This window comes from Phaenicophaeus curvirostris, chromosome 2, assembly GCF_032191515.1.
Source record: "Phaenicophaeus curvirostris isolate KB17595 chromosome 2, BPBGC_Pcur_1.0, whole genome shotgun sequence".
NCBI lineage: Eukaryota > Metazoa > Chordata > Aves > Cuculiformes > Cuculidae > Phaenicophaeus > Phaenicophaeus curvirostris.
Genome location: NC_091393.1, coordinates 51,421,148 through 51,434,227, shown reverse-complemented (window position 1 = coordinate 51,434,227; position 13,080 = coordinate 51,421,148). Strand labels below are relative to the sequence as shown.

Below are 13,080 nucleotides of genomic sequence, written 5' to 3'. Positions count from 1 at the left end.
ACAAAGTTTGTTGCAGCTGCTCCTATTTGACAAAACATTCCCACATTAACAGCTATAAGCAAATTAAGAATAAAGTCCATCCTTCAGAATTAAAGTCTACAACAGGATTTGCTTGTTTTCTTTTTAAATGGATGCAAAGCAAACAGGCGTTGAGAAAAAACACGCGTGCAGCGACATTTTCGCAGTCAACTTCAAACCTCGCTGGAGTTAACTTCGATTCCACACCCCGTTATTGCGGGAACGGACCTGCTCTGCGTTCAGCAAGTAGAACACACCGACTTCTCCTAACTCGCCTCCGAACAGGATTCCCAAGTAGCGCATACTATGTAAAAACCTGCAGGCAGCTGAGGCTGCTTTTTAAGGGGTACAAGCGGCGGCGGGGGGGGCTGTTCCACTCACACGCTACTTATTTATTTTCAATAGTCTGATTGCACATAAAACGCTCAAAAGCAACCACAGAGGCGGGTTAGCAGCCGCGCTGCTGGGCGAGGTGCCAGACCTGCTTTCCTTCCCCCTTTTCCAGGGAAGTGGGGGGGGAGGAAGGAGCCCCGAGGAGGCTGGGGGGGGAGGGGGGTGCTGGGCCGCCCCCCGCTCCCCGTCCCGCTGCCGGACCCCCTTGCTCTCCCTGGTCCTCGCCACGGGACCCCCTCGGAGCCCACTCCTCCTCGCCGCCCCCCAGCTCCGCTTCTCACCGCTCCCCGTCCCCGCCGCCCCCCAGCCCCGCTCCCCGGAGCCGAACCCCCGCGGTGCTCACCGCCCGCGGGCCGGGTCAGCGCGGACACCGAGGTCTGCCCCATGTCTCGCCGTCCGGGACCCGCTCAGGCCGCCCTCCCGGCGCGCAGCCTCGGCCGCCGCTGCCTCCGAGGGGCCATCCCGCTCCCCGGTCATCGCGGCCCCGGCCCGGCACCGCCTCGCCCCCGCGGGGGAAGGCGGGAAGCGCTCCGGCCGCTCCCCGGGACGGGTCCCCGCGGCGGGGCGGGCGCGCGGGAGGGGTCGTGAAAGGCTTTAGGAGGTTCAAAAAAAGAACTCGAAAGGAAGAAAGGCTGGGGAAAGGCGGCGCCTAATCGGTGAGCCTCCTCGCACGGACAGCGTCCCAAACGCCGGCCGGACCCCTGCTCTCTCCTCCCAAGTCCAAAACGTCGGTCCACACAGGACAGTATTGCCACCCCTCCGCTGAAGTGCAGAGAAAACGTGTGGCGGCTGCAAGAGAAAGATCCCATCGCCTTGCTCTCTCTTCTGGGAGCACCTTCCAGGGCTTTGCACAGAGAATGCCTAGGCAGGGTGCTGGTGGGGTCCTTACAGAATCACTAGGTTGGAAAAGACCTCCAGGATCATCGAGTTCAACCATTCCTATCAACCACTGAACCATGTCCCTCATCCACCCGTCTTTTAAACACCTCCAGGGAAGGTGAATCAACCACCTCCCTGGGCAGCCTGTTCCAGTGCCCAATGACCCCTTCCGTGAAAAATTTCTTTCTGATGTCCAGCCTGAATCTTCCCTGGCGCAGCTTGAGGCCATTCCCTCTTGTCCTGTCCCCTGTCACTTGGGAGAAGAGGCCAGCTCCGTCCTCTCTACAACCTCCTTTCAGGTAGTTATAGAGAGCAATGAGGTCACCCCTCAGCCTCCTCTTCTCCAGGCTAAACAACCCCAGCTCCCTCAGCCATTCCTCATAAGGCCTGTTCTCCAGCCCCTTCCCCAGCTTCATTGCTCTTCTCTGGACTCGCTCCAGAGCCTCAACATCCTTCTTGTGGTGAGGGGCCCAGAACTGAACACAGTATTCGAGGAGCGGTCTCACCAGTGTTGATTACAGAGGGAGAATAACCTCCCTGGACCTGCTGGTCACACCGTTTCTGATACAAGCCAAGATGCCATTGGCCTTCTTGGCCACCTGGGCACACTGCTGGCTCATGTTCAGTTGGCTGTCAACCAACACCCCCAGAATGAGCCCTTCTTTCATGGCGATGGGGTCTAAAACAGTGGCCAACCCTTCTCTGGTTTATAATCAAGGACAGGACTGCTTCCATTTTCCAAAGAAAGTAGGTAGTCTGAGACAGCAGCATCCAGACAGTGCTCTACCCTAACAAGTGCCAAGATGGGACAAAATCAATCAGATGCAACAATAGGAAAGATGGGGAGGAATAGAGATTGTGCATAGCACAAGGGCAAAAGAAACAAAGCTTTTATTTCTGTATTCTTAACGCATAACCACAATCTAAACATTGATACAAGCTTAATCCTAGAGCAAACAGGTAAAAACCAAAAAAGTGCAGGTTTCTAACAGCTATCACCATGCGGTATCTATAAACAAGCAAGGAGATGCAAATGCACCACATGAGGAAACTCAAAGCTCATCTAAAACACGCTAAAGAACATCTATTAGTGAGACATACAGTGAAATCACTACACTTTTAAGTGGTCTAGAAGTCCTAGAGCTGTTGGCTGAAGAGATTTTTGACCTGCTTTTCTTTGCGTATGTTGCCACTGTGGTGATGTTTCAGGAGATAGAGAATAACTGTTTGTGTGGGGCCCGTGCTCATGAAGCAGCTACTGTCTAGGTAGCCTGACATCAGTTATAAGCAGAAGAGATGTGGTTACCAGCTAATTCACAGTGAACAGAGAGGAGTACAACCAATACTTGTCTTCACACTTTTTATAGAAAATAGGTCTTGTTAAACAGGTCTTTTATTTCCTCCTTTTATATGATTATGCATTAAATTGCCAGAGGTTTGGGCTTGAGTGTAATAGACTTCTGCTAGGCACTTGATTTAGTAAGAGAGAAAAAAGTGAGGGCAACAAAAAACTAATAAAACACAAATAGATGAAGAACTAAATAAAAAGATCGTTTGTTCAAGGATCCCTAACACTTAATGAGTGTTTCTGTTGGGGAGCTGTGGGGAGGGTCTTCAGTGTTTTCATCAGCAATCTAGAGACTAATTATTTCAAACACGTTTAAAAGATTACACAAATAACTACTGGCAGCAATTTCAGATGGCGTAAATATTACCAGAGTAACAATGAGGACAAGGTAGTCACAGAGTTATCTGGATTATTTAATAAGCTTAGCTCTTTGAAACAAGTACATTTTAATAGGGCCAAAAGAAGAAAAAAGTCAGACTTCCAGGATGGAACAATGCATCCTACAGGGCCAAGGAAGGCGTGTTAGAAAGCTGCTCCATGCAGGGGCTCAGAGAAATTCAACGCGGGCTCCGAGTGAGCTAGCACTGGTACAAAAGGAAGCTGATATTTGCATATGGGTGTGCATATAGGAAAAGGGTAGGCAGAACTCCACTTACACCATTGCGCTTTTTATCAGACAGAAAGTGCTGCCCCATGTCCAGCACTGTTTTCTGCCCTTTAAAAATTTTTGAATGATGGGAGACAGCTCAAAAGAGATCCACAAGGTAAGATGGAAAGTTCATAAAGTGCTCTCCAACAAACAGCTTGGAGAAGACTGGTGCAGACACGCTCAGGAAAGACTGACTGAAAGACATCTTTAATGTAACAGTGTCTTTGCAAGGAGAGAATAGCATTGCAGCACTTCTGGATGTTGAAACACTGAAGGCAAGTCTCTTTGCCTAATGCCTCTTAATCCAGGCCCTGTAGAAAGTACAGAGTTGAAGACAGGTGAGTGGGACAAGTACAGAGGCACCAGGCTGAATTACATAGCAGCAGCTGAGGGGAAGGTAGGTGGCCCAGTCATCCCTTCTTCCACTCAAAAGGCTTTTGGAAGGGCAGCTTGTTAAACAACCAACTCCTGTCACTTATTTCACAGGCAAGGTTTTTTGCAATGATTTCCCACATTTATTTTCCTTACCTGGAAAAATGATTTTAAAAGGTTTTCTTTTGAGAAACTTGAGTTACCTCTTCGGAGTCATTCGCAAACAGGAACATGAAAGCGTTCCAGTCTGCCTCTGGTGAATCTCATTAATTTTATCAAAGGAATTTGTGCTCCTCTGCTGTGTAAAAGCCCAGTTTACAATGCAGAAGTGTATATCATCTGTCTGCAGTAGTTCCTGTGAAGGTAATAAACTCCACAAGATCAATTCCTAAGCCGATAAAATGAGTGTAGTTATCACATCCTCCAGTGCAGGTGAACAAGTTACCAATTTCTTTTGGTTTGGTTGTTTGGTTTTTTTTGTTTTGTTTTGGGGTTGGTTTTTTTTATAGATTAACTGATGGTGGCCATTTTCATTTATATATTTTTTTGCAGCCACCTCATTTTTAAGGATCCTGTCTTCATGTCTCAGCAATGCTTAGCTGTATATTGCAGAAAAATATTGCTACATTAGAAAGTAGAGAATGTCAGTTTTAGTTTACAGAAGATAAATGTTAATTTACAGCACTAGCAGATTGTAGGCATCATATTGCATACAATAAAAAAACGGCATAGAATTAGAAAATGAAGCTTCTAATTATAAAACTTTACTCCAAAGGGCAACTTGTAAACAATAAATAATATACTTGAATTAGCAAGTTTAAAGGTCTTATTAGGGATATTTTTATTCTTGATGGACAAGATACTGGGAACATGCAGTACTATCACCATTGATTCTTTATTCAGCTTTTGTAAAGTGGGCAAAAATAAATACTTTCTCTTGATCCTGGAAAGAGAATACTAGTTGAACACATAAAACAGGACTGGGCTATTCAACAGTTATGTCTCTTTCTGCTTTATCTGTTGCCTAAAGATGTTAAGGGGCAATATACACATCTCGTGCTGCTCACAGTCATTAATGATCACCAAATTAGAAAAAAAAAAAGCACTTTTCTGCCTAGATCTGCTTTTTAAACCATTCAATTTAAGAATTCAGCTTGTGACTCATCAGTGGGAAGGAATGAACCCTGAATCCTCAACACTACAGGAGAAGACATCTTCCAATGTGACCTGTGAGAGAAACTGGCCTATTGAAAGCCAAGATATATTACATTTCTCCTATGTAGAGCTATATTTATGTCATTTCCTCCTCACAGAAGGGATCCTATTGTCATTCTCATACAGGCATCTAAACAAAATACATACACTTACATTTACAAATGCAATGAACAAAGCAAAGGTTATGACAGGAGCAAACATGAGCAAGAAGCTAAGTAATTCTTTTTAGTCATGGGTGATATTCAATTTGTACCTGGCTGTTCAGAACTTGCCATTACAAAGGGGAAGAATTTGGGGAGGGTACCACCAAAACTAGTTTGCTTAAGAACAGAATATCAGCTGTGGTTGAGTAAAAAGCTAATTCCATTTTCTGGGAAACTGAATGCAGTTCCTAAACAGGCAAAATAAAATCACAAGCCATATTCATTAATTATATTGGTGTTGCATTGGGAGTTTGGAGCAGGATCCCCAGGAAAGCAGTCACGGCACCAAACCTTACAATATTCAGGAAGCATGACAGCGCCTTCAGACACATGGTGTGAATTTTGTGAATTGTCCTATGCAGGGACAGGAACTGGGGTTGATGATTCTTATGGGTCCCTTCCAACTCGGGTCATTCTATGATTCTATGAACTGCCCTGCTCCCTCACAATGCTTTCTTCTAACATTTCAATTTTTACACGCTTCTCCATCCCAGTTCTATTCCACAATATCTTTCAAAAAGTGTTTTCCTTCCCTTATGTTTCTTAAAAGCAAATTCTGAAACTTTATATCCCTCTCAGTTATTTGACTTTTTCTCCATCCCAGGCTTGCTGCTAATGTTTATTTACTTTGCTTGCAAATATCTGGAGTCAGATGCCTTGCTTTGCTTCAGAAAGCCTGGAACCTTCTTTTTCTCACAGACCCATATTATTTCACTAATTGGGGCATTATTACTTTCACATCTACTGTTTTAAAAGTTACCAGCTGCCTGAATACTTATAGTAGCAGAAGTGATGTCACCCATGTTTCAGAGAATTTCCTGTGCAAGGTTATGAGAGGTGACCAAATGAAAGATTTAGACCCTAATTAACCTGAACCTTCTGACACCAACAGCACTGGGCTTTTTTAATTTGAATTTACTGAAAATTAATATGCTATAAGAAATGTGTGTTCTTCAGGGCAAGGATCTTGTTTTCTTTTGAGAAAAGTAGTTAATACTGGAAAAAGGCTACCTTCTATCTTTGTTTAAAGCAAACATAACGGATCCTATTTTGTCTCTAATCCTGGCTCAGATATGCCTGAGAAAAGCTGAAGTAGATAGCATGACATATTATCCAAAGTCCGTAAGGTCCATATTACTTGGACTAGATGACTGCCGTGGTCCCTTCCAATCCAAACCATTCTATGATTTTTTCTTAACAATTCAAATGCTACAGTCCTGGTTTAAACTTTACACTTTAAATTTTCAAAAAATCTTCTAAATTCTTGTTATTGTTAATAATAACTCTATATTAATGTTGTTCATAAATGATCTTTTCCTTTGTGCATTGTACTGACTACTTGACCCCAGCACCTCCTGTTATGTTTTGCAATGCTGTGACAGTACAGAACAGCATTTCCTTCCCTGGCAGAAAATAACCACCAGAAATTTTCTAATCAAGCATGTATTTGTCACCAGATATCAATTTTGTCCAGGGTTCCAGATTTATGATGAAAGACAAAAAGGATTGCATTAAAAATTATAAATAGCATTCAGCCTGTCCTAGTTCAAGCCACTGGGGAAGAAGAAAACGGTGGCGTAAAACCAACATGCCAGTGTGTAGAGTTCCTCAAGAGTCTGGTTTCTGCCACATTTTCAAAGGCTTTGGCTTTCAAAGTAGCCAAAGCAACTTTGTATCAGTAGTTACAATAAACAGAGGGGATGGGCCCCTTTACTGATACAAGGAGAGAAAATTAAGCAGTGCAGCTAAAAGCAGCTGGACCTTACTGTGGGACCTTACTTATCTTCCCTCCTCCACCTCTTCTGTCAAGGCCTGTTGCCCCTTCCGTGGCATTCACCAGAGCAGTGGTCACAGTACTGGAGCCCCCTAATTCGCCTTGCAAGTAAGGGCTCTTACTGGCTGGACTGGCTCCCCTTAAGCATTTTTTCTCTCTCCCTTCTGAGCTTAATGTCAGGTTCTGGATGCCTCCTGGCTGTTGCTGCTGCAGCAAAGTCCAATCATCTGGGAGAACTTCTGTGCTTTTCAGCCCATCCAGCAGTGCCTCCTCACTTTAGAGAAGTCAGCCACGATGCTAGTCCAGCTGCACTAACCATTTTCCTTACAAAAACACAGCTTTCTCCTCTTCAGGGTATGTGTGGTAGTTGCTGGCTGCAGCTTTCCCTCTACAGCTCCAAGATCCTTAATGAATCACTGCTTTTTGGCATTGAGGCAAAATAAACACATAATTTTGGATGCCTTTGCCAAGTGTACGTACACTTAGAGCAGGTTTTGAATGATAGAAAGCGAAAGGTTTAATGAAATTTGCAGGCTGCATAGCTAACAGTTGAGAAAAAGCCAGAAAATGCGAATCTGAAGGTCACAACAGTTCTGTTAGCCCAACAGTTGTTCACATTTTTTATATTTTCTATAACACAGGAAGGGGGATAGCACTAGGGTATCAGCTACAGCTTCTACCAGGAAAAAAAAAGTAATAGAAAGAAGCACAGGGATGCAGGACCACTCATCAGCATGACCGTTAGATGCCTACCTCTTTCTTCCCTCTCCTGTATACTAACTGATTCAGTGTAACTACACATAGCACAGCAGATTTTTACACTGATGCTTCCTAGCCTATGTAAACAGGGAAAAGACATCAACAAAAAAATTGGCAGGCATACTGTATGAGGTTTCTCAGTTGCTTGAGCCAATCATGTACATATCCTGTCATGGACTTTGGCCTCTTCAAAGTGCCTGAGCCTGCCCATGACTTCAACACATTCATTTGCTCTTGCTGACTTATGTGAGAATTGAGACGTTTTGAAAGTGTTTGGTGCAACTGTTCCTCTAGTTCCTCTCCATTCAATCACATTTTAGAAAGAATTTAAATGTATCATTGGACTATAATTAGCTCTGAAGGACAGAAAAGCACAACGGACTGGCTCTTTCCTCTTTAAAATGGGCAGCTGTAAAGACACTACCTTAAATGATGTCCTGAATGCAAACCAGCAAAGTCTGAAACCTAGACCTGTGCCTGATTAAATACTAAAAATCAGAATAATCTCTGCCTTTGGCAAATCAAAGTCATTCCCTACGATGCTCACTTACTTCAGAAATATCTAAATCAAAGTACAAGTTTCAGCCTTCAGTTTCATTTGCCCCCACATTTCTACTGCTGTGAAAATGTAGACCTTTTTTTAACCCTACTGGGAAAATACATTTTTTCCACTCTCTCATAACTCAAAAACATCTGAAAGATCCTTCCTCCAAGCTCAAGAAATAGAGGAGGGAAGAACTTCACCTTTTGGCAAAGATACAGAATGGAAATTTTTGACTCAAAAGAGGATTTTCAAAATAAAACTAAATATAAGAAGCATGTGAAAACAAGGAGTTATAATGGAAACTATTTTCATAGCCAGCTCGAAAGTAAGCACTGCTGTTCCAGAGACACATGGTACTGGTGCAACATTGGTTTGAGGCCAAAACTCTGAACATGCTAGTGGAATCCGGAAGCACTACAATATTAAATACACCTCAAAATGTAAGTCAGACATCTCCCCGTGTCTGTTCCACTTACTCGGCACAGCATGACACTATACACTTAATTCATCCATGTCAGCAGAGTAACAGAATAAGGGGCTGGTGGTAGAAATGCTTTGCTTTCCTTTCCTTGGGTCAGGTTCTTTCCTGTACCACACACTCCCTGAACAGTCTTCTGCAAGGCTGGGCTTATTATTCCCATTTTGCAAATATTGAGCCAATATCCACTTTCCATCTGCAGTACTTAAACAGTGTTTATTATTACAGTGTGTGAGCACCCCTCATGTTCCTGGGGAAGTATAATTATCCTTCGGGTAGGGGGGAGTGATGGAGGAAGGCAGCATACTACAGAAGGCATGAGGCCATCCTGTTCAGCTGCACTCCTCGTTGGCAGACTGGTCCCGCTGTATTTGGTCTGCTTCTTTCAACTGCTCCAAGGCAGTTGGCCTGGCCGTGGGCAGTTTTCTATCGTGTAAAAACCCCTTTTTACACCTATCAAGATTACAGCTACGGTGCTTGGCCTGCATCTTTGCTGATTCATTAGAAAAGCTCACAACCAGCTAAAAGTGTCCTATTCAAGGGCATAAAATGAATCTTAAGCTTTTGTGCAGCGTGGCTTTTCTGCAGCTTTGTGGCTTTGGCTCACTATTCTTGCCTTGCAATAAAATGTGAACACTGACTGAAACTTTCTGCACGAGTGGAGCATCCTCCTCTGCTACTTGAATCCTTCAGGTGTTTAACAGGTGAGCAACATCCTCTCCCTGCTGGCTCTGACAGGGTCCTAGTCTGTCTGCAGATACACATGAGCAGGTGAAGAGCACTGACTCAGGGTTGTTGTCCTCTGCTGGGTCTGGCCCCAGCTCCCCACAAGGCTCAAGAGTTGTCATTAGAGGCCACTGTACTAGAGCATTATTGTACAAGTCCATTTCCCTTTGGAAGGCAGACTAAAACCTCCGGCTTGGCACCTCCAAGCATGTGTTTGTGGCTGCAACTGCCTGCTGGTTCCGAGAAGGACCCGGGCTTTAACACAGCATCCTTTCTAAAAGCATTCTTGATACTGGGACACATACGATCTCTGTTTAACTTTCATCTTACCAAGTGCATTGACGAAGATGTGGAGGGTTATAAAGGGTCAGGTCTTGCACCTTTGCTCGCATGATGTAGGGGTATTCTGATCTATTAACCTGCTAACTTCTCCCTGGAGAAGGCTGCTTTGAATGAGGCAGAAAGCCTGGCAAGCTTTGCCTCAAGCTCCTCCCATATGCATGGCATTTGGTCTCTACATGGTGATTGTTTATATCAAGTGTAAGTCTGTGAGTCTTGTTTTGCTTTTTAAATCCTCCTGGTCATCCGTTTGTTTGCTAGTGGCCAGGAGAACCAGTGTGCTTTAACCTAGCGCTTTTACCAAGACTAAGCATCAATATTACACTTTTTTTCTAACTACCTGCTTAATAAAGCAAATAATTAACGCAGCACATGTAGTTAGTTAAAATGAACAAATTTCATTAGATTAAAATTCAGCAACATTAAAGCCAGACGGGCCGCAGGGGAAAGAATGCAGAGATTTTTAAAGCTAATGTAAATATATCATTGTTTTCAGCTACAACCAAATTAAATCGGGCTGACAGAAGCTTTCATAGAAATGCCCAGGAAGATAACTTGTCTGTAAATCCATTTAAAAGAAATAGTACTTCAGATATTTTCATGGTTCCACAGCTCACTGAATTACATTCCTGTATAGAAGCCACAAAGCTGGTGTGGGAGAGCCAGTAATAAGACCTTTACTGATATGTTACTTACTAGGAGAAAAAGGACTTAATTTTACAGGGCTTATTATAAGTATCTGAGTGTAGAAAAAAATTAACCCAGAAGACCTATTGTAAAAGGAAGAAAATACATGTTTCTGAAAACATGACCTGCGGAGGAGGCAGTGACAGCTCCCTGGGCTCTATAAATACTATCTGCTGGGCTCTCTGGCTGCAAGGCAGATGCTTTTGGTTGTGGAGTAAGATCCGTAAAAATCCAGCTTGGCATTATGCTTCAGTATTTTCTGTAAAGTCACTTAGAGAACTGTGCTCTCTGGTGTAGGACTTTCTAGCACTAGGGTATGCAAATGCTGTCCTTCTTATTTGATAGGTCTTAATAATGTTAAGAAGAGAAAAAAAAATTACCCTACATATGACAATCACACCCACTCAATTTCTCTTTCTAAACAGTCACCCTTTCTAGCAAAGCTCAGACAGCTCCTTGCACGTTATCTCTGTACCACAGTAAATAGTTGTTTTCTGCCGAAACAGTAAGCAAAAGTCTATATATAAAGTCTTTCCTACGCACATGATGTACCAGGAAGGAGGGGTGGCCCTAAGCATTCTCAAGCACAGATCCCACTCACTCAAACTACTAAAATACAACACAAGATGTCAAAGTCTTCCTTTCCCCATGAACTGCACAGTGAATATGATTCACTTATGGTGATAAAACTCAGCACCTGTAAATTTATGAATGTAGTTGGCAGTCATTAAGTACACTATGCAAAGGTCAGGTTGATGGTCCCTTCTTTGTTTACTCCTCTTATTTAATGATCTGTTGCTAGAGACATGCTGCAAACTTTCAGAATGTTTTACAACGTATTTACGTGACCAAAAGTGTGTCCTGTGCTTTCCATCCCCATTATCCTGACATGCTGAACATAACGCAGAGTGCAGTATGCAGAATTAGCATTTGAGGAAAGCACAGAGCAGCTTTTTTTTTTGCTTTTCTTTTTTAATATATACAGAGAAAATACTAATTTCTTTCCCAAGCAGCCCTTAAGAGAGATCTCCTTTTGGTTAAGGGACAAAACAGGGCCACCTTCATTTTGCACAGCCAAATGCAAAAGCCAAATGTCTCAGCATGGGGAATTACATCTGGATCCAGGCAGACTTCCATTCAACTCAAGACAAGTGGTTAAAATCACATTACCTTTTCATGGGTCAGATCGCTGCAGCACAAGTAAATCAAAGTTAATTTTTTCAAAGGTGTGGAGGCTTATCCCTTACTTAGCACTTTAATAACTCTTGACTTCATCAGGCAGGTTATCTCTACGGACAAGGGCTGGGTCAGTTTAACTAAAATAATCTCTGAAGTGTACATATTTAGACTTCTGCCTATCCACGTACAGATATGCTAAACTGATGCAAGTTAGTTGAATGTTGACCCAGGTAAAAACATACAAATTTTCTTTTGTGGCCAGCACCACTGAAAACTTTCTCAGTGCACAGATATTTATGCTAAAACATCCTATTAAACCTACGAAATTTTTAGAAGTCTGAGTAGGATCTCCTGCAGAACGACCGTGCGTAGTTCAAATCCGTGGACTGGAAGAGGTATAGAAAGGAATATGTATCAAAGACATCTATTTAGCAGTCTAATATAAAGAAAATAAAATATCTGAATTTTAAGGTATTTGGTTATTAAAGTAGTAGTTGAAAAATTATGGTGCAGGCAGCCGATACCAATCTGTCATTTCCTTATCATCTAATAAATATTAAGTGATTGTATAAATAATTTTCCCCATCAATTGACTCAGCTAATATAAGGTAACTGGATCCACACTTCATGCAAGGCACTTTTTGTTTGTATAAGTTGTCTAGTAACACTGGTTAACTAATGGACTGTAACACCTTATTAAGAAAAATCAATACTCTTTCTGAAGTTATTTTAGGCTTCTCTGTGTGTTAATTTTTCTATTGAACATAATTTGCCTGACTGGAAGGGCCTTTGTGATTGCAAACCCTTCCAAGAGACATGAGATTATCTGCTTCCTAGGTTGATGCTCACTAAAAGCTGAGCCAGTCTAAAGGATAAAAGAAATCCAGAATATGAGGAATACAACCTTCTCCACACAGAACATTTACATGCATACCTCATTAGTCTACTGCTAATGACCTGATACTGAACCACCAAAATGAGACGTCATTCACCTCCTCTTTGGTGCTGTTTCATTGTAGCCGCTAAAATGTATTTCAGTGACAACCCATTTTATACCTAATATACTACAAACTTGCTGGTGCAGTAAATAACCATAATACTTTGGCACATGTGCAGTGATGTAGCCCTGTAGGAGCTCCAGGTCTCCCCGTTTTCCCTAGTGAGGTGCGTGATCAGCATTTCTATTGGCTCACGCAACACTCCAGGCCTCAGTATATTTTTCATATACATGAAAAATACTATCCCCATTATAACTGCAGTCAAGCCTTTACGGAAGCTTTGCTACAAACATAGACTCTGTCCCTTTAGAGAAGGATTTTATGGATATAATTGCCAGATAATAAAACAGCTGGGAAATAAAAAAAAAACAACCAAATAAGCATCATGTGTCCTTAGATATAAAATCGGTTTCTTCCAGGAAGTTTCCAGTTTTTGAGGGTTAGAGAAAAATTCCATGTGCTCAGTCTTCTCTAGTTTGCCTTCTTGTGTATTTCTGATAGGCCTTAAAAAACTGGCAC

The 13,080-nt window shown here is 42.7% G+C and overlaps 1 protein-coding gene across 5 annotated transcripts in view; it reads right to left on the bottom strand.

Moving 5' to 3' along the window:
* The window catches only part of PHACTR2 (phosphatase and actin regulator 2), a 134,688-nt gene that overhangs the window by 79,424 nt on the left and 42,184 nt on the right, over positions 1-13,080 (bottom strand). The window contains exon 1 of one of the 5 annotated variants that reach the window (XM_069852041.1): positions 755-889. The exons of 3 other annotated variants lie outside the window; for them this stretch is intronic. In XM_069852041.1, coding sequence (XP_069708142.1) covers positions 755-797 — 43 coding nt within the window. In that variant the 5' untranslated portion in view covers positions 798-889. Of the gene's footprint in view, positions 1-754; positions 890-13,080 lie in introns of those variants that run through there. One more of the 5 variants, XM_069852043.1, reaches the window with a different exon arrangement.